At 35.2% G+C, this 23,832-nt stretch overlaps 2 protein-coding genes across 4 annotated transcripts in view; one reads left to right on the top strand and one right to left on the bottom strand.

The window, feature by feature from the left end:
• SHTN1 (shootin 1) overlaps positions 1-2,363 on the top strand; it is a 106,245-nt gene extending 103,882 nt beyond the window's left edge. For 2 of the 3 annotated variants that reach the window (XM_074295703.1, XM_074295705.1), the window contains one exon: positions 526-2,363. In XM_074295703.1, coding sequence (XP_074151804.1) covers positions 526-748 — 223 coding nt within the window. In that variant the 3' untranslated portion in view covers positions 749-2,363. The remainder of the gene's footprint in view (positions 1-525) is intronic. The other variant, XM_074295702.1, reaches the window with a different exon arrangement.
• Positions 2,364-5,860: 3,497 nt separating this feature from the next.
• Positions 5,861-23,832, bottom strand: part of ENO4 (enolase 4) — a 47,185-nt gene continuing 29,213 nt past the window's right edge. Inside the window, exons 10-14 of the mRNA XM_074295706.1 lie at positions 23,509-23,634; positions 14,329-14,524; positions 11,048-11,115; positions 10,382-10,499; positions 5,861-6,144 (exon numbers count right to left, since the gene is read on the bottom strand). Of these exons, the coding sequence (XP_074151807.1) occupies positions 5,996-6,144; positions 10,382-10,499; positions 11,048-11,115; positions 14,329-14,524; positions 23,509-23,634 (657 nt within the window). The 3' untranslated portion in view covers positions 5,861-5,995. The remainder of the gene's footprint in view (positions 6,145-10,381; positions 10,500-11,047; positions 11,116-14,328; positions 14,525-23,508; positions 23,635-23,832) is intronic.

Below are 23,832 nucleotides of genomic sequence, written 5' to 3'. Positions count from 1 at the left end.
GTGTTCCTTCTGATCCTCTACTTGAGCCACAACTAGCTCCTCAGCCATGACAATATTCTCATAAAACTTTACTAAAGAACCTGAAATAGGGGATGAGATGCTCTTTCCAGCTGTGTAAAGTTGTAACAGGAGAGTTCTAAGGAAAAGCCAGTGAGTGAGGAAGAAGGTACAATGTATCCATTGGCTTTATGCTTCCTGAGAAGAGCATGTAATTTAAAAGGTAGGTACAGTTTACTTTCCCACAACTTTTGTAGTTACGCTTACTTGGCTTTCTTTCCTTTTCTCCTGTCACTGCCTTTCTTTGTCTTTTTCATGTATATTTACTATCTAACCATAATAACTCCATTTCATTGTTAAATTTTTGGCATTTATGAATACAAGTCTATCTCTGTGCATGTCAGTGAAAAATCTGAGAGTTAACTAGATTTTTTAAAGTCAAGGAATATCATAGACAAATATTTTCTCTCTGCTTTTTTTTTATTTTTCTGTTTTCTCTTGTTTTGTTTTTAATTCTTCCTTCCACAGACCACCCAGTAATGTTGGAGGTGCAAGAAGACATATGGGCAATGAAAAACAAGCTGGTCCAGTTGTATTTTTAGATCCCATTTCCACAAGCGAATCCCAAACCAAAGACCATGTGGCTGAAAATGAATCAAGTCAACCCAAGGAGGATGAAGATGGCAACAAACAAGAATGTAAAGAAGATAGAGTTAAAAAAATCAAAGAGACAGACAGTTCCAACTGCTAATATGTGAGCCAAAAGGCTGCCATTTTTGGAACTCCTTTTCAATAAGCACATAATGAAATTGGGTGTTTTGTCAAGGACTTGGAATTCTGAACTTATGTTTTCAAGAATTTAGATTAAATGCCCCGTTGTATGTAGTTTAGCCATACACATTAGTAAGTTCTGTAACAACATGAATTTCAAGTCAGTTTGGGTTTTGGTCTTTCTGTATTATATAGGGATAAGATTTTTCCTAGCTGTTTTTTGTTTGTCATACTTTTCCAATGGTTAAAAGAAAAATCCATTTTTAAATGATGTGCTAGCTACTCCTTATCTCTAGTGAGGAAAAATATTATGGCACTTATTGAATAATTAGATTACCCAAATGAATTTAACTTTTGATATACCACACATTGTAAATATTTTATATGTATGTCCATACTGTAGTTTAATTAGCATTGGCATCTAGCAATTTTTGGCACCTTTATAGATGCTGAAGAAGTCAATTTCTGTCATACTTGACCATCTTGTGATGGGAGTGACTATAGCAGCAAATGAAATTATTTCCTGCCATTAATGCATGCAAATTCCATTCTGAAGTCTGTTCTATGGATTTCTGGAGCAGAATTTACATCTGAGATACTAACATCTAATTGATGCTGCCTTAATCAGAGTGAACCACAACAGAGTCATAGTTTAGCATACGGGAACAGAAAATTCCAGTAGTTGAACCATGACAAGATTTCCCACAGGAAATTTTTCAGTTCAAATAAACTACCACATTTGTGTGGGAGTCAGATAAAACTCAAACCTTTAAGTTCCATGCAGTGTGGACATTCTAAGCCATATAGTGTGGTGATATGTGTATTTTCATGTACTGATATGATGGAAGTGCTACATTTTATTACAGCTCTTATTTATGGTGAAACTGAGTGACAGGTACATAATTTTCCTGATTCACTGCTAGTCTACATTACAAAGGGGATTTTTAAAAAAGAAATTAAGTGATAGGTATTCTCTAAAAATACAATATTTCAGGCCACCACAGTAAATAAATAGAAATGTAATCAGGGATTTTTTTTTTAACTTGTGCAGCTTTTCAAACTTGATTGTTTCAAAATTGGTGTTTATTTAAAATAAGTGGTAATGTATTTGAATGCACTATAAGATATTTTATGACAGTGATTCAGTAATGGTAACTTAACTCTTCAAGCAAACAAATGTTTTGGTTTTGTTAGTTTTGCTCTGCATGCATCTGTCAGGTGTTCTTCACCTAAGGACAAAAGAAGATAAGTACTAATTGCAGTAGTTGTATTTTATTTTATGTTTGCACGAGTGCTAATAAGCAGGGATTGGTTTGAGCTGGATAGGCAATTTCCTAAACTTGGGGAGAGTTGTCTTTCTGTGATTTCTAGTAATAAATTTTAAACTTAGCTATGTTTCCTTACAGAGAATTGAGAATGTGACACTTTACAACTATAACTTACTCCAGAATAATAGCACTGTTATGTGACATATATGGGTGCTAGCAACTGTCTTTAAAAAGATTCTGAATCTGTACTATCTTAAACTTTTTTCAGATCTGCTGTGACAAGTGATATAGCACCTCATCACAACTTATTAAAAATTATCAACAGTTTCCCAATTTGTTATTTGCATTTTGAAAATGATAGTGACAGAGAAGCATTTTAGATAAAATTTGGTCTTTTATTTTCAGCGTAGTTTTTATTTTTTATGGAATAAAACAGGCATTTCTATAACATAGTACAATAAGAGAAATGACTACATGAAACAGTAATTCTACTATGCACAACTTACTATTCTTTTCAAACATACAACAAAATTTTCATGCAAATTTTAAAAAATTTGATACAGTTTCTAAACAATTTTAAAGGTATGCCCAGTTAACAAGTGAGATAGATGAAAGCAGTAACGTGGGGATTATGTAGATACAATAAGAAATGTGAAAATAAGCAGACTGGTGATTTTGGTAGCTCTCTCAAATTTGGCACGAGAGTAGGTTTTATTGTATTTCAGTGGGTTATTTCAGTGGGTTTGGTTATAATTCATAATAATATTGCAAAATGGCAATTGAGATGTGATGCAGACTATGTTTGGGATTTTTGTTTTTGTGTCAAAACAGTCTCCCTATCTTACTCCAGCAGAGAGTCTCAACAACACTGCTGATCAGCCTGGAAACCGACCGGCTCTGTTTCAGAACTGAGACTTAGGAAACCTTAAGGCTTCCTACACCTGGGAGCTCTTATCGATGCCTGGCTTAACTCTAGTTCTCAGCTTTAGTTTTAAGTTGTAGCTCAGAATGCTACAATTCAAATTCTCCACCAGCCTTGACACCAAGTGGCAGGCAGAGATTACTTTCATACATCCCCACATCCAGCTGGTCTATTTGTAATTTTATGAAGACTTCTGACTTACACACATTCAAGGGGCAAAAACAAAACATCTCAATTCAAAGAAAAAACACAGAATTTTATTGTGAGGCAGTGTCCCATATAGTAAGATATACCTTTCACAGATTCAGTGACTTCTCGTAAGAAAAAAATAAAAAATGATATTCTAATTGTACAATATAAAAAACTGAATGAAGTCATTAAAATCTAATCATTAGACCATTTCAAAAAAATTTATCAACTTAAGTGCATTGGTTTTAGAAATTTAGTAACAAAGCAGTTAATAGAGCTAAAAGTTTATGCCTTTTTAAAGACATTTAACTTCCCTTCACCATTAAAAAGCTTTTAAATTTTTCTTTTCTCATATTTTTTTGACATTAACAAATTTTGAGATTCTTTGAACATGTCTCCCCTCTGTGAGTCTCTGTTAATCATTAATAGCAGCCCTGAACTTCTGAAGGTAAAGTAAGTCTAGTATTTAAAATATCAAGATTAGCATTTTATAAAACAAATTCTGAACATTTTTAATCATTTGTGTTATGTAAGGGCATATTTGCTTTTACTAGTGTTTAGGGAAGGAAAGATGTAATTTCAAAATGAGCATTAATAGTTGTGTTGTTTTGCAACATAACATGAAGTCTAGAGTCATGACATGTAAAATTTAAACTCATTTTCCTGTGTTGAATGAGAATGAGGCAGAAAGCATGGGAATAATTTCTTGGTGTTCTTCTAGCCTTAAGAAAAATTTCCCTCTTTTTTCAGTGGGAAAATAAAATTAAGAGTGTGTCCTAGTACTCTTTAATATAAATCTTGATTCATTATTAGGGCTTTAAGCAACCCATATTGTCACATTCATAGACATAATCCTATTTCATTTGTAAAGTCCCCTCACTCCATGCCTTTTGAAATTCTTATTAGCTAGAGAATTTCTGGCACTGATAGTGATACAACTTTAAAGAGAAATTGAGAAGCAGAGCTCCTGTTATGGCTGCTCACCAAATAATTCCTTCCTTCCTTATTATTTCCCTTTTTAGAAGCAGAAGTGGATGGGAATTATTAATAAGGTAAATACAGATTAGTCTAGTATCTAAAATTGGGGGCCTTTTAAAAGTGTATCAGGCAACAGTAAATTTTTAAGTTATTTCATAATCTTAGGACTTGCATAGATTATGCTTCATTGACAGGTATTAATATTCAGTAGATAATTATAATTAATGTGGGCATGAGCAACATTATTGGACAATCATTACAGAGCCAAGAGATAAGTTTAAACAATTTTTTCTCAAGAATGTTTCTTCACACAATTATCTTTAATATAAATTTACTTAGCTTTTTCTTCCTTTCTCTTCATTTCTAAATTTTAAATTGTCTTTTTGATAGTCTCTGCATCCTTATAAGCATCAATTTTGATAAAAAATACATGCAGAATTAATCATGTTTTTATCAATAAATATCATCCAGAAGTAAAGACTATCTTGGAGAGTGCCTAAGAGTCTCTTAAGAGATATCTTTATCAGTGATATCTTTAGATGGACCTTGTGATCAATTGGATTTATTATTTCAGGTGAATATTTTGATTCTAGTTGCATTTTAATCACTAGGAACCCAGACCTTACTAATTATAAGAAACTAGTCTGTTAAAGGTTTTTACTATATTAAAGGGTTTTTTGTTTTTGTTTTTGTTTTTGTTTTTTTGGTTTTGGGATGAAATAAGCAAGCCTCTTCTTATCCCATTGATTGTTAATGAGCATCAGTAAAGATAGCAGTGACAGTTGTTCTGACCTACAGAGTGCTTATTAACAAATTCTATTGCAATATATTCTGATTGCCAATGAGTCCATTTCAGATAATTAAAAGTCTTCATCTCTACTCTGAAGGTATGAAGTTCCTTGAGCAGCATGTGTTTCTAGTATCTCAAAAATGTAAACCAAAGCATTACATTTTTTTAAAAAATTATTTCTTACAGAATAGCAAACAATAACCTCTTTATCATAATGTCTAATCACATTAGGCAATTTTACACTATATAATCTACAGATGTTTATATGTAAACACTTAGAATTTTCAGGGCTTACCTATTGATTCATTCAGCAACTATTGATTAAGTGCTAAGCACTGTGTTAGGCACTGGGGAAAATACAAAGATGACACAATCCTGTTCCACTCCTTCATGTACTTTAAAATCAATCAAAAGTGATATGAGATACAGATAAGCAATACTACATTATATAGTATTAATGCAGAGTTTGAAGATGATCCTCACGTAAGAGAGGGACTGATGCTATAAATAATCATGGGATGGAAAGGTCACTTCCCATGGGGAAAGGTCCCCATAGATTGGGGAAGAATTCTATAAGGTATGGCTTTATGAAAGCCTATAATTCATAGACCTAGGATTCAATGAAATTCACATCTTGCTTTTATCTTTTTCAAATCATGTGCTTTTCAATCTATATGAAATGTAGACGCATAAATGATTTCATTTGAACCACTCCTAGGAAACTCAATTATTCTCAGAAAAAAATTCTGATTTTTAAAAAATTAACCGCGTGCTTAGAGGTCAGTTTTGTAATCTAAGGGTTTGCTTGGCAAAAAGAAAATCAACTGTTTTAAACTATTAATGTATTTTGATGGGAGCAACCACTTAACAGTAAACAGAATTGGAATGATTTTTTAAAATCCCTTTTGAAATATGGTGAATATGAAAAAAAGTTGGTGACCACCATTTTTGATAGAAATATTTTACTGCAAAATGAAAATAGAGAAGTTCAGTACAAAAACATCTTTAAAGATTTGTCACTTCTAACATGAATAATCTAATCTTGCACTAGAACACCATGCAATTCATTGTAGATCCACATTATTTTATGGCTTCACTTTTTATGGAGAAGCGGGTCACATCACTATCTGCCCGCCCAGTACTGACAGAAGACAAAGAAGGCACAAATGCTTCTGCTGCTTTTTGGTCTTCTTCATTGAAGTCAATAAATGTTTGCCCTGCCGTTGGGGCTAAAAAAAAATAATAATAATAATGATGATGAATGATAGCTAAGCCAAATGCTACAACCATTTAAAAGAAAAGGTGGTTACTTTTTAAAATCTGTTTGCATGTGACTGGTTAAAACATCACTTAATAGTCTTGGGACCACAATCCTGAAGATTTCAGACCCATTTAAAACTATATTTTCCTCACTCACGCATTAACTGTGCAGGGCAGCCACCCTATTCAATTTACAATACACCCTAATACAGCAGTGTAGATTATTTACTGCACAGCAGGACATTGCTTGTGGATTATTTGCCAAGCCTGAGGAGGAGACACAGCCACAGGGGAAGAAGAAGCAAGCATGAAGAAAAGGTAGTTTTATACCTGAATGCAAAATGTTGTCAACTAAGAAAATAGTACTAAACATATTTGCAAACTTTTTGATCCCAAACAAGCGAAATCTGGATGAGGCAGTGAAGTCACTAATAATATTGTAAAATATGTATTTTTGCCAGCATTTTCCACATGGTCTGGATAATTTGGGGAAGTGAAAAATCATGGATAGCTTTGCTTTTCCATTTCCAATATTCCATGATTCTCTGTGGATCTATTTCTCTGTCCTCTATTGTCAGTATCACAAGAATGCTAGCAAGGCTCCAGGGTTATTTCTCTGTGCCAAATACATAACATCGTCAGGTGTTATCCGTGAAAGATTGTGCTGCTATTCACATGGATGCCCCCCTTTCCCCAAAGCATTGGACCAACAGCTTTTGAAATGGTTCAATAAGAGCACATGTTTGCAAAAATCATATTTCTAACCAAAAAAAATTGAGAAAGGTAGGTATGATTGTCCCTATTTTACTGATGAGGATACATTCAGAGATATTAAAAGGCATTTCTTGGTCATAGTAAAAAAAACAAAAAAAAACTAGTGTTCAGAACTTACAGGCTCACAGATTTAGACCTAAAAGGGACCTTAGAACTAGTTCAATCCCTCATTTTATAGATGAGGGAAACAAGGTCAGAAAAGGTTGTCCAGGCGCCAGTAATAAGTCTCAGAATCAGAATTTGAACCCAGGACTCCAGGCTATCAAAGCCAGCATCCTTTCTCCTATATACTATACAAACTGTCTCTTATCTATGTGAGCATGTAAGAAATGAAAACAGGAGGCAATGAATACAGAATTTTTTCAGTGTAAAGTAAAAAATTGTTCCTTTAAAGAAATTGTTGCTTAATATAGAATCCAAAAGCCATCAAATTACTAACATGTTATGTGCCAGGGAAGATAGAAAATCCTTGCCTTACAAAGTTTATAGTCTAAGTGGAATATATACTTTAAAATCTACAATATCTCAAAAATAAAGATTCAAAGAAAATGCTATATAAAGTAATAGAAAAAAGTCATTGCTGACTGGATGGCTTAGGGAAGGTTTCTGGGGGGAACTGACATTTGAGTATAACTGTTGTATGACTAATGGATAGGTTGAGGAAAAGGAAATATTCTAGGTATAAGAAATAACAAAGGCAGGAAAGCAGGAACATTTTATTATAGGGTAAAAACAAGTTCTGTTTGATTAGAATGTAGAGTAAAAGTCAGAAAGAAGTGTGAAATAAGTTAAACAAGGTAGGGTAGCACCAGAGTTAGGCATTTTGACCAGACCACTGACTTATGAGATGGAGGCAGCTTGGTTCCATCCACTAGTCCCATGTTAATTCTGGGCAAGTCACTTTAGCTCTCTGAGTTGATACATTCTCAAGATTTCATTAACAACCATTTCCTTAGTTTAGTTATTTCGTATGACCAGGGATGTTTCATGGCCAAATTATTGTTAAGCACAATAAATGTATTATACTTTTAGTGGGTTTCTATTGATATGTTTGTGTACCTCATAGTCTCTGATTTTCCCAACCAGTGAAAGAGAAATGTCAGTACCTACTTAGGGACACAGTATGACATGGAAAGAAAAGGGGAGACTCTGTAGCAAGAAATATGAGTTCAAGTTCAGGTCCTGTCAGTTTTTGGCTTTGTGACCTTTTGAGCAAGTCACTATATTGATGAGCCTCAGCTTTCTCATGGTAAAATATGAATTATTATCCTTGCACCTAAGCTGTTATGATAAGGAGATGACACATCAGTTTGAATATAGGCTACTCTCTGAAAATGAGATCTCTTTGAAAGGTAAATATATATATATATATGTATACATATATATGTATATATGTATGTATATGCATATGTATATGTGTGTCTTTGTTACATATCGAAGTATAAATATATCCCCAAAATGCAAAATCTTGACTTTTTCCCCTAAGATTAAGTAAATTAGTTTCTCAATTTAAAAGACACACAAAAATTTAAGAGGCACTTTAGGAAATGAAATTTAGAGGAGGGGAGGGGGTGTATGTGTGTATGTTTTCCTGGACCCAGGATAAATTTCATCATCAGTTGAGTACCTTGACTTCTCTCTCCCCATTGCTTCTTTAACTCCCTAAAACAATTTCTCTTTGATTTCAGACTAAAAGATACTTCAGAAATTTTTTCTACTATAATTCTCATTTTATGGATTATTAAACTGAAAAGATTAAGTGATTTGCCCAAAAGATGCATGGCTAGTTAATGGTAAAGCTTCAGTAAATTTTAAAGCTTGGAAATTGATGTGATTCTACCTCCTCTGCCTCTTTCCTATGTTTACACTTCCACAGTAAGCTCTGGAAGCCTCTGCTCCTTCAGGCAAAGCAGTAGCCCTGGAACTGCAAAAACCATTGGGAGGAGATTTCCCGGCATCCTCTCCTAATATCAAGGCCTAGTACTTAGTACTCTCCAGTCTAAGAGAGGGATATGGATAGAAAAGGGAAAGAATGCATGTGGTTTACTGCGTTATCACTAAGTAGGCATAGAAGCTACTATTACCAAAAATGCCCAAGGACAAACAGATCTGCTTCCTTTACCTGAAAGCAGCAGCAGTCTGTTAGCCCAGGCCATAGAAATTAGACCAAATCACTAAACAAAGCTCCTTTGGCCTCAGTTTCCTCTTCTATAAAGTAAAGGGACTGAACAGCATGGTATGATAGGAAGGGTGCTAAATTTAAAGTTAGAAGATAGTGTTGAATCCCTATTTTTATCTCTTAGGGAAATCACCATCTCCTTGCTTAGGTATCTTCCCTATATGATGGAGACTAAGTAGCCTTGATTTCCTTTCTGGTTCTCTCACTGTCCCAGGTTACTTCACCATCTTCATCTCTTTCTTCAGGGTTAAAATGAAAGAGTGGGACTAGTCTCTAAGGCAGAGCTCCTTAACTGTTTTTGTGTCTTTGAATCCTCTGACAGTCTGGGGAAGTTTATGGACCTCTTCTGAGAATCAGGATTTTAAACACATAGAATACATAAAATTATAAAGGAAACCAATGGCATTGTAATGCAACTATCAACATTTTTTAAAAAAAAGTTCACAGACCCTGGGTTAATAATAACCCCTCAATCAGATGATGTTTAGGATCTCTTCTAGTTTTAAATCTTATGATTCAGTGTGCTGCTGACAGAGTAATCATCATCATTACTTCCGAAGTTGGAAGACTGGTGTGCTTTAAAGCTGTATAATATAAAAGAATGAAACTGTAGGTTGCAAAGAGCTTTTGTTTGTGGATGAGTTGCTGTTTGTTTACAAGCCAGATTGGGGAGAGGGGAGAATGGGGCCTATATTCAGATCAATATGGTATATCAAGCTCTATTACTTATATGAATAAGGCAACAGCTATTATCATCTATACTGTAACCCGTAACTCTTCTACATAGATATGCAAAATTTTTGACTTTCTAATGAAAGTCAGTAGAATCTTTAGCCTTTCACACTGAAATTCAACCAGTAAGCATGTTAATATAAGGAAACCAGCTTCTCCCAAGAATTGTAAGCAGCACACCTGCCTACAACTTTTGCATAATGTGGGCAAAACTTTCAATGTAATCTGGACTGTAACGAAAGGTAAGAGTAAGGATTCCAATCAATTAATTCTGTTGAAAAGCATCACGGAGTCCATTCAGCAGGAAGGAGTGTGAGAATTTGAAACATTCAGGTAAATAGATCATCCTTTAGGACAACAATTTATACATTGTGGCAAATGGCAAGCTAGTGTTTATCAGCATCTATTTATAGTCTTTGGATTCCCTGTCCCTCCTACTGAGTGATTTTTGTTCGCCCTCCTCCCATCTTTTTACACTGATTCATTGCCCACTGAAAACAAAGCCAGAATGAAGCTCATACTCAGGGTTCCACTCTGGACCAGTTCTTCCTCAATGGTAAAAAGACGGTTGTATTTAGTCATCCGCTCGCCACGAGAAAGACCTCCCAATTTGAGAAAACGAACGCCCAATCCCACAGCCTGAGGGGGAAAAAGAGCAGGTGAATTTGACAATTTCACTTTAAGAAAGAGGAAGTCATTTGGGGAGAGTTGTTTAATTTGGTGTCCTAATACCACAAAAGACTGCTCCCCCAAGAGAAACAGGAAACCCTCCCAGCCGAGGTAGCTGTTGACATGGTAATTTTCTTCTCTACATTAGAAAAGTCGCCTTATTTACAAATGGACAGTTTGAGAAGGAAAATAATTGTAAATTGAATCACCGGTCATTAATCGCAGCACTGGGAACGGTTGCTATCCCCATAAACACAGCCCGAGCCTGCCTGGCTTACATTTTCGGGACTAATGTAGCAGATGGATACGCGAGCCATTTTCGCTGGGCCACATTTTTTCTTTTCTTATAAGTTCAAAGATTAGCTCTTCTCAAAAGACAGCTTTCTGGGCAGAAGAAAGCCTGTTTCATAAAAGGTGACATGGCTTTCTCTACCCAAGACTGCATTTCTCTGAAATACGGACTCATGATAAAAGGAGTGTTTGGGCAATTCTGCAATTGAACAGCTTTCAACACTTACCAAATCCGCAAGGCTATCATCAGAAGATTCTCCCTCAGCACTTCCTAAGATGGCAATGCGTTTTTGACCTATAAGCATAGAAATTGTTTATCTTCCATTGTTAACTTTTATACTTGTACAGAAATAGGACTCTCCTATGCATGATTATTCACTCTTCACAGAGGGACAGTATTGCTATGGAGAAATAAATGCAACTATTTGAATAGCTAAGTACCTCATCATAACAAACACTTACACTTTCATTACTCTCTGCTTTATCAATCTGATTCCTTTCGAATAGCTCAGTGACGACCAACCTTCACAACTACAACTGACAGCTTTATGTAGAAAGAGTCTCTGCCTCCCAGGTAGCCTTCACACTAAGCCTTCCAGAAACTGGACCCTGAGGAATTTATCTTCATTCTTAACTTCTTCTTGTAACAATAGGATTTGCTAGAAAAGCCACTTGGTGTAATTATGGTTGCAAAACTCCTTATTCAGTCATTTCAGCTGGAAGATAGATGAAAAGGTATTCAGGAGGTACCTAAATGATCACTTGATGATGGGTATTGTGCTTCAGGTAAGGGTTAGGCTAAGTGACCTCTAGGCATTTTTTTTTTCAAGTCTATAAACAAGTATGCTGTAATGATGATAGTTTTGGATGGAATATTATATGAGTAATCCAAAGCACCTTACTACAGTTTGTCACAATCTTTTTTGGCAAATTAAAAGTAATAATTATACAAAGTCAAGAATTTCAGGTTGGATATTCTGAGGATGATAATTCAGATTTAAAATTTTAAATCTAGGTTCTGCAGAGCACCTTCCTCACTGCAGCCCTGTGATGTTAGTAATATAAATATTATCCTCAGTTTCCAGTCTCTGTGGGTTATGTGACTTGCCTGCAGTTAACAGAATCTGAAGCGGGATTTGGAAAGACTATAGGAAAAGTAAAGTGTACAGGATTTGATATTAGAGACCATGGGTTCAAGACCCACCTCTTTCTCTTACAACTATATACTCTTGAGCAAGTCACCTCAACACTTTTCACATCTGTAAATTGAAGGGATTGGACTAGATGGCCTTTAGGGTCCCCACCAGTTGGTGACCTATGAGCCTATGATTCTGTGCAAATCCAACACTTTTTACACTATGCCAATCTCTGCATCACAGCCAAAGCTTTTGTGAATAATGACCTTAATTTTATTAGGTCAATAGGTCACAGAACTATTAATACTACTAGCAGTAGCAACAGCAGCAGAAGTAGTAGGGAGAGACAGAAAAAAAGAGGGAGGAAGAGGAGGAAAGAGGAAAGGAAAGGAAGAGGAAGATGATAATGATGGATGCTAGACACTTTAAGGAAAGAAAACCTTCATCAGACCTTTGCACTATTTGGATTATTATATTTTCTCCTTAAGGAAGGGATTTATGAAATAGTGTTATCTTTACATACTTGATTGTTAGCTCGGTTTAATTTTTTAAAATTATATCAAGAAATCAAGTGGCCATTATAGAACACCTACTATGTGGTAAATATAGTAGTAAGCACTGCCAAATACTCCCAAGTTAAGATCAACTCAAAGGCTTGAACTACCACAAGATGGTATATTAAATAATGTAATGAGAGGCAGTGTATAGAATTAAGAGTTTATGTAAAATAATAACAGTATTACTCTGACTCCACTCCCATGATGCTTATTAGAAAACATTTGTCTGGACTCCATTTCCCATGAAATCCAGTATACTACTCCAAACTATTGATAACTCCCTGAGCTGAGTCATCCTAATAGGTTATGTCAGATGAACATATCTCTTACATGCTAGTAAACTGTGTTAAAAGTTTGGCCCTAGAGGTTCAAAGCCTCAAAAAGAAATAAAAAAAAAAACCCACGATTCATGGTACATGACAAAATACAATACTTACCATATAGCTCATGACTTGGAGAAATGTTGGCCATTTTGATCATTCACAAAGACTACCATCATGATTCAGGCCCTCATCATCTCTCACCTGGACAACTGCCATCTGATGCCCTCTTCTAGTCTCCTTCTCCTTCAATCTATTCACACATCTACCAAAATAATTTTTCTAAAAAGAGCTAACCATGCCACTCCCTTGCCTAAGAATCTTCAGATCACAGAATAACAAAATTTGAGAATTGTAAGTTCTGCAACCATCCAGTCCAACTTATACCCAAAAAAGAATTGCACTGTGATACGCCTAACTATTATTATATTGTCTCTGCTTGAAGACCATCCTTTCTTGATGGGAGTGGGAGGGTGGAGAGGCACCCTCTCTGTGGCCAGCCTGTTCAACTTTAGGACAGCTCTAATTGTTAATGCCTTTTCTGACTATTCACCTACTCACTGCATGTGATTTTACCATTCTATGCAAAAAAAAAAAAAAAAATCCAAAAAACAAAACAAAACAAAAAAACCCTTTGTCTAATCCCTCTTGTGCTTGGAAACCCTTTACACACTCAAAGACTACTCACTCTCCTTTCTTCCTACTCCAGTTTGCTCTTCTCTGGGATTACAGCTCTCAGATCTCTTTCCAGTCCTCATGTTGACATTTAAAATAATTTAGTCTACTTTTCCAAGTTTATTTCACACAACTCCCTTTCACATAATGAGATCACCACCAAAGTGTCCCTTTCACTGAGCCTGTTCCCACATTCCCTTTTGCTTCTTAGAATCCTGAATTTCTTGTAAGGCTCATCTGGAAATCATCAAGAAAAAACAAAAACAACAACCTCAAAAAAACCTGTCCTCAATCCCCTCAATGCTGGAATTATCTACCTCCTTAAATTGTATTTATTTATCTATTTAGATTAAGGAATGGTTATTTATCCACCCATCCTTTTATACAATTGTTTATCTAGCATTTATTGTGTGCAAACTAAAGATACAAAAAGAAAAGACAGACCCATTCTGCTTTTAAGGTACTAGCATCCTAAAGGGGAAGACTAGCATCCTAAAGGGGAAGACAACACATTCAGAGTTGTAGATGTTCTTCAATATCAGCAGAATGGAAGCTCTTTTGGCACAGGATAGGAACTAACTTTGTATCTTTGTATCTTCTGTGCTTTGCACAGGTGCTAATTAAATGCTTATTAAATTGAACTGACTAAAGTAGTCTCTATGGAATCTAGTGATTAATTTGCACATGATTTTCCTGAGTTGGACAGGATTTTCCTTTCTCTGAAAGTTTACCCAGAGTTTCTATAATGTTTGAGGTGATCAATATTTGGGGCTATTTGCATGGCTACATGATGCTCTTTCAAATCCGTGTTCTTACTCACTCTCGATAAGATTGGTAACTTCTATCAAGTTGGATATTGTAGTTTGATTTGTATGTTTTATGATTAGCCCACTGGATTTAGGGATGCTGACATTTTGTTCTTCTAGAAGCTTGGAGACACTTTTGGATGCAGTCCCTGCGATGATATTACACCTGGAACCAAGAGCATTACAGATGCTGTCCCACTGCTCAATGTCCTGTTCAAATGGTTAAAGGAGAAAATAATTATTGACATTACTACATGGAAATCTATAAGAAAAAAATATGAATAATCTGGCAAAAAAAATCTGTCAAAAATGACAATAGTCACTTAAGTAACATCCCATTTCCCTTTGCCCAAATTAAGACAAAGGCTGCTAAAACAATTAATATAGCCCTTATATAAGGACCTGAAAACACTTGAACCAGGCTCAGAAGTGATCAGGCTATAAATGAAAAGCTATCATAATAAGAACAATGTTTAACTAACTCCCTTGCTTCCACATGAATGGGTTGGGCAATCTTTCTTATTCCAACTGCTTCCATCAGATATGTTATCTCCACTGCATTAGTAAGTAAGGGTTGGCCAGTAATATTTTGCAGACTCAATTAAAATAAAATCTACTTAACAAAAGAGGGTAAAAGCTACAAATTTCATTTTTATAGTTTTAATAATTTAATTAGCTTATTAAAATTAATTCACATAATTGTAAATTGTTATTTACAAATTTATAGTTTTTATAATTTTGTAAAATAAATTTATAAATTATAAGTATAATTTAATAGTTTTCATAATTTAATAAAAGATCTTTATTTGTAAATGAGATAATGCACATCATTTTCTCTGCCACTTATATGTACTGGGTTTGTTAAAACCTTATGAAAATAAAATAAAAAAATTAAGCCTCATATTGCATAATATAAACCAAAGACCAGCTATTCCTCAAAAAATTTAACTGTGATATTAAACATTGAAGCACTGGGGAGAGGAAAAGATGCCATCTTTCTCACCAGTTAATTTTTAAATCATTTTTAATTTTGTCTCATAATTCTCAAATTCATAAAGATACGTGTGGGTGATTTTTATTTGAAGTAGGATGTGGAAGGTGGATTTTTTTCTTCAAAGAACAAATGACCCTTTTCAAGAAGATCAATTTGGATCAAGAATATATTTTTTAATTTCAGATTATTTGAAATGCAACTTTTTTCAAATACATAATATTCTCAAAGTCTTGGTGCATTTTAAAGGTTTCATGGTATAATAATAATTATTACTTATAAGCTAATAATTGTTATGCCATGAAATTATAATTATAAATTAATTATATAATTAAATTATAAATTAATAGTTATTGTTAAATCAATGAATCAAATCAAATCAATAAATCAAAAACTAAGATTTTTGGTGATGTACACACATATATATTCATGGCAATTAGACTAAAAAATGCTGTCTAGTTAAAGTTGGTGTAATGTGAAAAGAGCAGTGGATTTGGCTAATTTCAAATCCTAGTTCCATGACTTATGGCAGAAAAATTCTGAGCTTGTTTCCTTATCTGTAAAAGAGAAGGGGACAAGTGGAGTTCCTCCAAACCCCACTTTTTCCCTCTCTTGGGAGCCTCTCTTAGAGTGGCAGGACTACCTTGAGCACTGCTCCTCAACAGAGGCTGAGTTTAGTGCACAAATGACCACAGACCTAGAGACTGTCCATCTCTGGTTGAGATGCCCCTCCAACTGCAGAGATTCGAATAGGGAGGTTTGTGTTTCTCCCTGAATGAGGAATGCTGTTTGATGCTAATAGTTTTGGGCTTATCAGGGAGAAACTGGTTCTTGCCATAAATCCTTGTATTTTTATAGTCTTAGTCTGGTTTATTTTTGTCCTAATTCAATTTCCCTAATTGTCCTGACTCAGCCCCACCTCAGTTCTCCTGCTTCTCTGTTTTGAAAAAACCTCCCTGGCCTCCTTATCAATAGACCTGATAAGTATAAAAGAATTTAGGCTTAGAATAGCAGAATGCCTCTCCCATCCCAAGCTATCAGAATGTCTTATCAAGATGCTGTCTCCCCTGTTTATTTCATCTCTCTGGAGACCTACTCCAATAGTTTGATTACTCTTGCCTCTATTTCAGTCTTTCTGATACACTGATCATGAGGTAACAAACTTCTCACGCTCTATCAGCGAGGTGGACAGCTCAGTTTCCCAGGACTTGATTGACGCTGTCTAGAGCTCAAACGCTCATCTGGGTATTTCAATTGTAAATATCTCTGCAAAACTGACAAAAATCAAAGTTTTTGTCATCTCTCTCTCTCTCTCTCTCTCTCTCTCTCTCTCTCTCTCTCTCTCTCTCTCTCTTTCTCTCTCTCTCTCTTGGACACTCAAAGAGAAGGAAAGCTATAGAATTGGGGTGCTAGGGCTGGTTACCACCTCTTAATACAGAAATTCACTTGCCTTGAAAAAACTCCACTGAACAGATTAGATAATCTATCTCCACCCACCTTGAAAGGGCTTCCTTGAAAGGCCATCAAAACACACCCACCAAAGCTAGCTCCTTTCAAAGTAAAAGAGATTGGGAAAGAGCAATAAAATTCAAATTTAGCCTGGGTTTCTGCTACTTTAAATGTCATCCATACTCTGGTAGGATTTATTTCTAAAAGTTTAACTGCTATTTTTAAGAACTTCTTGAATTCTCTTATGTGGAGTTGGACATTCTGTATAAGTTTAAATTGATTGTATTGTATTGGGTCAGAGCCTCTAAAATAATAAGTTTTTTTTTTCCCCTTGTCCTTTTGAAAATACTTCTGTTAAGGACAATATGCAATTTGGGAAATTTTTCTATGTATTTTAAAAGCAAACTGATTTGTATGAATAATGTTCACTTATGAAACATCTATTTGGATATATAATTGTTTAAGTTATGAACTTATTGTGACAAATTCCTTACTACTATCAATATAAAGTTATGATAAATATTTGTTTAGAATTTATGTTCTTGCATTTTTTTCCTCCTGTAACTGATTTCTAAGATCAGAGCAATAGTCAATAGAAATTGTTAAGGCAATTCAATTATATCATACCTTGCTGTCCAGCCTGATTATATGTAATCATTGTATCCTAAATGCTTGGACAAATAAGTATTTAGCCTGGTCATCTGTCTGTTACTGGACAATTAATAGAGGTCCATAAGATCAAAACTATTGTTAACACCTGTTGGTTTCCCTTTATCTTACTAACCTGAGACTCTCAGTTCTTGTCTTCTAAGGGCAACTTCTGCCTCCTGAAAGAAACACTCAGAGCAAATGTGCTTTTCTAAATCTCTCCCAGACTTAGACTCCAGTAGGAAACCGTCTGAGGAGACCCCAGTCTCTGTCCTGAGTTCGAACAGGAGGGAAATTGGAAAGACTACACCATAGGGGCTAAACTGGCCCCCTGGCATCCTGCTCCCTGGTAGGAAATTGGGGTCTGACCCTGTTTCCTCTGTTTTCCCATGACAGGGGCTGGTAAGCTGGTAGGCTATACTGGTACTGTGTACCCCCTCTGACTCCTTTTACCCCTCCCCCATAAAGAGTGAGGAAACTAGGAAGGAAAAGATTCAGGATCTTTGCTTATTGAGGAACCAACTCTATTATTTTAAAGAAAAGCACCACTGTTAAAAGATTTCCAAGACCTTAAACTGCATTCTTAGCTTGATCTGCAGCCCTGACAATTGGTCCCTAGACCCTGCCTCACAAAAGAGCAGTGGCTTATTTAAAATATTAGATATTAAGGCCTCTTGCCTCCCCTAACTTCTGAGTCCACACCCTTTAATTCCCAACTCCAGGAGGAATTAGGGGTGAAAGGTCTAGGCTACAAATAATCTTTTCTCTCAGCATTTTCTCCTATTTCTCTTTGATAGTTAGATGGGCCATTAGCATTCTACAAGCAGCCCATAGAGGGAACCTGATACATTTCCCCATTCCTGAATGTCACCATCTCCACCCTGGATGATACCCCGCTTTTAATCTGTTCCCAAGATCTGTTTTCTTTAGGCTTCAAACTTTGGATTCTCAGCTGCCATTCAGCCTGGAGAACATAGACTGGACAATTAACTGGGGACAACTGACCGGGACACCCCTTAGCTGCCCTGCTGCCATCCCCCACATCTCACACCTTACCTCCTGGCATGAAACCCCAAATCTCTATGACCCTTGTCAGCTTGAAGCAGTTAAGAGGACATCGTCACCCCTTTTCCCACATGCATCTGGAGGTGACGGTTTGAGGGGAAACAAGAAGAGGGGACCCCGCTACTCTGAAGATCTTTGGAGAAAATCTTCAAAATTGACTCAAATGAGGGACACTGCCCCCAATTTTTTTTAAATGAATTTAAGTCTTAACTGTTTGAGGGGGGAAATGATGGGGGTTGAGGTCCCTTTAAGACATCCAGGCTTTCCCCAGCCCCCACTAGATCTGAGCTGGCTTGGGTTTTCCCAGTCCCCCACTTTCTGCTCAGGTTTCCCCAACCCCCACAAACAGTTTCTTCCTTATCTAAAAACACACCAGGAGCCTGGGACTCCACCCACCTTCGAGATCACCAAGAGCCCCCATTATAAAAGGGGCTACCCTGGAGTCCACACTTTGCGAAAGTGCTAAACATGGCATCTTTATGTCAATCATGTCAAGGGTTTCTGCCAACTGGACCTATTCTGGTGCCCTTTTATCTCTATCCTCAACTTTACTAACTAAACTTTACTTCCAAATCCCTACAATAAACCTTTTTATCAATCTAGGTTTTGGGGCCTGTAAATTCCTTTACAGGGGACTCTGCACCATCACAGGACTATCTTTGTGCTGACACAAAAGGGGTTCTCCCTTTCCTAACTCTCATCAATATTAGTGTGAATGCATACCAGAATGAGGATTTGAGCTGACAGCACTAGAACAGTCATGCAACCCCTCAAGATGTCCCTAGAATCTTGTGGTAAAAAGATACCCATTTTTGTTCAAGCTCCCTCCCTGCTAATGTGCATGTTGGATGGGAAAATAAGTCCAGAGTTTTACTCCAGTAAGTAGATAGCACTCCAAGGAAGTGTGTTGTCATTATCTGTCTGCTGAGTCATCCTGTTTAAAATAGTATAAAGTTAAATGTCAGCAATTCATGTTCAAATGAAGGCAAACTAGGAACTAGTGGTGTTCAAATTAATTAGTTCTTATTAAAATAATATATTTATTTGACCTTTTTATACATTACCTCATAATATTTATAACTCCTATTGAGATAGATAGAGGGTAGAAGTGTTATTTCACAAATGAGAAAATCAAAATTCAGAGATAGAGTGGAAATATAAATAATTTTATTCCATAGATCTTTGGCAAAAATTAAATAGAGGCATAAAGGAGTACACTTTTTTCTCAGCAGTTCATGGAACCTATATAAAAACTGATCATATACTAGGACATAAAACCTCAAAATCAAATGCAGTAAGGCAGAAATAGTAAATGCATCCTTTTCAGACCACAATGCAATGAAAATTACATTCAATAAAAAGCCAGGGGAAGATAGACCAAAAAATAATTGGAAACTAAATAATCTCATACTAAAGAATGATTGTGTGAAACAGCAAATCATAGACATAATTAATAACTTCACCCAAGAAAATGACAAGCAGTAATAAGGGGAAATTTATATCTCTAGAGGCCTACTTGCATAAAATAGAGAAAGAGAAGGTAAAATGAATTGGGCTTACAACTAAAAATGCTAGAAAAGGAACAAATTAAAAACCCCCAGAGAAACACAAAACTTGAAATTCTAAAAATAAAAGGAGAGATTAATAAAATTGAAAGTAAAAAAACTATTGAATTAATAAAACTAAGAGTTGGTTCTATGAAAAAACCAACAAAATAGACAAACCCTTGGTAAATGTGATTAAAAAAACAGAAGGAGGAAAAGCAAATTGTTAGTCTTAAAAATGAAAAGGGAGAACTCGCCACTAATGAAGAAGAAATTAGAACAATAGTTAGGAGTTACTTTGCCCAACTTTATGCCAATAAATTTGATAACTTAAATGGAATGGAAGAATACCTTCAAAAATATAGCTTGCCCAGATTAACAGAGGAAGAAGTAAGTAGTCTAAATAGTCCCATCTCAGAAAAAGAAATAGATCCAACTATTAACCAACTTCCTAAGAAAAAGTCCCCAGGACCAGATGGATTTACATGTGAATTCTACCAAACATTTAAAGAACAACTAACTCCAATGCTATATATACTATTTGAAAAAAATATGGATTGAAGGAGTCCTACCAAATTCCTTTTATGACACAGACATGGTACTGATACCTAAACCAGGTAGGGTGAAAACAGAGAAAGAAAATTATAGACCAATTTCCCTAATGAATATTGATGCTAAAACCTTAAAATAAAATATTAGCAAAAAGACTACAGAAAATCATCCCCAGGATAATACACTATGACCAAGTGGGATTTATACCAAGAATGCAGAGCTGGTTCAATATTAGGAAAACTATTAGCATAATCAACTATATCAATAACCAAAATAACAAAAATCATATGATCGTCTCAATAGATGTATAAAATGGATGGATAAAATCCAACATCCATTCCTTCTAAAAACACTTGAGAGTATAGGAATAAATGGACTATTCCTTAAAATAATCAGGAGCATATATTTAAAACTATCAGTAAACATCATATGTAATGGTGATAAACTAGAATCTTTCCCAGTAAGATCAGGAGTGAAACAAGGTAAGGTTGCCCACTATCACCATTACTATTCAATATCGTACTAGAAACGATAGCTTCAGCAATAAGAGCCGAGAAAGAGATTAAAGGAATTAGAGAGTAGGTTATGAGGAAATCAAACTATCATTATTTGCAGATGATATGATGGTATACTTAGAGAACCCCAAAGACTTTGCTAAAAAGCTATTAGAAATAATTCAGAATTTTAGCAAAGTTGCAGGATACAAAATAAATCCACATAAATCCTCAGCATTTTTATATATTACCAAGACAATCCAATAGCAAGAGATACAAAGAGAAATTCCATTCAAAATAACTGTCGATAATATAAAATATTTGGGAATATATCTACCAAAGGAAAGTCAGGAATTATATGAGCAAAATTACAAAACACTTGCCACAAAAATAAAGTCAGATTTAAATAATTGGAAAGACATTAAGTGCTCTTGGATAGGCCGAGCCAATATAATCAAGATGACAATACTCCCTAAACTAATCTATTTATTTAGTGCTATACCAATCAGACTCCCAAGAAACTATTTTAATGACCTAGAAAAAATAACAACAAAATTCATATGGAAGAACAAAAGGTCAAGAATTTCAAGGGAATTAATGAAAAAAAATCAAATGAAGGTGGCCTAGCTGTACTATATTATAAAGCAGCAGTCACCAAAACCATTTGATATTGGCTAAGAAATAGACTAGTTGATCAGTGGAATAGGTTAGGTTCACAGGACAAGATAGTGAATAAAAATAGCAGTCAAGTGTTTGATAGACCCAAAGATCCCAACTTTTGGGATAAGAATTCATTATTTGACAAAAACTGCTGGGAAAACTGGAAATTAGTATGGCAGAAACTAGGCATGGACCCATACTTAACACTACATACTAAGATAAGATCAAAATGGGTCCATGATTTAGGCATAAAGAACGAGATCATAAATAAATTAGAGGAACATAGGATAGTTTACCTCTCAGACTTGTGGAGGAGGAAGGAATTTGTGACCAAAGGAGAACTAGAGATCATAATTGATCACAAAATAGAAAATTCTGATTATATCAAATTAAAAAGCTTTTGTACAAACAAAACTAATGCAAACAAGATTAGAAGGGAAGTAACAAATTGGGAAGACATTTTTACAGTTAAAGGTTCTGATAAAGGCCTCATCTCCAAAATATACAGAGAATTGACTTTAATTTATAAGAAATCAAGCTATTCTCCAATTGATAAGGATATGAACAGACAATTCTCAGACGAAAAAATTGAAAATTTTTCTAGCCATATCAAAAGATGCTCCAAGTCATTATTAATCAGAGAAATACAAATTAAGACAACTTTGAGATACCACTACACACCTGTCAGATTGGCTAAAATGGCAGGAACAAATAATGATGAATGTTGGAGGGGACGTGTGAAAACTGGAACACTGATACATTGTTGGTGGAATTGCGAAAAGAATCCAACCATTCTAAAAAGCAATCTGGAATTATGCCCAAAAAGTTATCAAACTGTGTGTACCCTTTGATCCAGCAGTGCTACTACTGGGCTTATATCCCAAGGAAATACTAAAGAAGGGAAAGGAACCTGTATGTGCCAAAATGTTTGTGGCAGCCCTTTTCGTAGTGGCTAGAAACTGGAAAATGAATGGATGCCCATCAATTGGAGAATTCTTGGGTAAATTATGATATATGAATGTAATGGAATATTATTATTCTGTAAGAAATGACCAGCAGGATGAATACAGAGGGGCTTGGAGAGACTTACATCAACTGATGCTGAGTGAAATGAGCAGAACTAGGAGATCATTATACACTTCAACAACAATACTGTATGTATTCTGATTGAAGAAGATATCTTCAACATAGAGAAGAGCTAATCCAATTCCAATTGATCAATGATGGACAGAATCAGCTACACCCAGAAAAGGAACACTGGGAAATGAGTGTAAACTGTTTGCATTTTTTGTTTTTCTTCCCAGGTTATTTTTACCTTCTGAATCCAATTCTTCCTTTGCAACAACAACAACAACAAAATTCGATTCTGCACAAATATATTGTATCTAGGATATATTATAACATATTTAATATGTATGGGAATGTCTGCCATCTAAGGGAGGGGGTGGAGGGAAGGAGGAGAAAATTCAGAACAGAAGAGAGTACAAAGTATAATGTTGTAAAAATTACCTATTACATATGTACTGTCAAAAATGTTATAATTTTAAAATTAATAAAAAAAGAAAAAAATAATTTTATTCCAACTCCAATATTTTTTCAGTATATTGCTACCCCAGTATTATACTCAGAGGTCTTGAGTTAAAATCATAACACTGCCACCTATTTGACATTTCTGTTGTCCAATTAGTCATCTGTAAAATCAGACATTCAGCCAAGATAGCTCCAATTTTAAATTTATCATCTTATGATCCTGTTTTATATTCAAGAGCTAAAGAGTGTCATCTAACTTACCTCTTTCCTCACAGGATCAATTAATGCAGTAATTGAAGGATATTTATTGATCAGGTCCACATATATATCTACCATCTCAGATGGATTTTTGAATACTCCTGTGGTCACTTCATATTTTCCTCTAGTCTGAGAAAAGTAAAAAGTTAAAATGGTGATATTATTATTCAGGCATTTCAATCATGGAAGATTCTTTGTGACCTTATTTATGATCTTCTTGGCAAAAGTACTATAATGGTTTGCCATTTCCTTTTTCAGCTTATTTTTACTCGTGAGAAAACTGAGGAAAACAGTGTTAAGTGACTTGCTCAAGCTAGTCACACCTCT

This window comes from Sminthopsis crassicaudata, chromosome 2 (assembly GCF_048593235.1).
Source record: "Sminthopsis crassicaudata isolate SCR6 chromosome 2, ASM4859323v1, whole genome shotgun sequence".
NCBI lineage: Eukaryota > Metazoa > Chordata > Mammalia > Dasyuromorphia > Dasyuridae > Sminthopsis > Sminthopsis crassicaudata.
The sequence above is the reverse complement of the archived record's forward strand: the minus strand, read 5'-3'. Positions and strand labels throughout refer to the sequence as shown.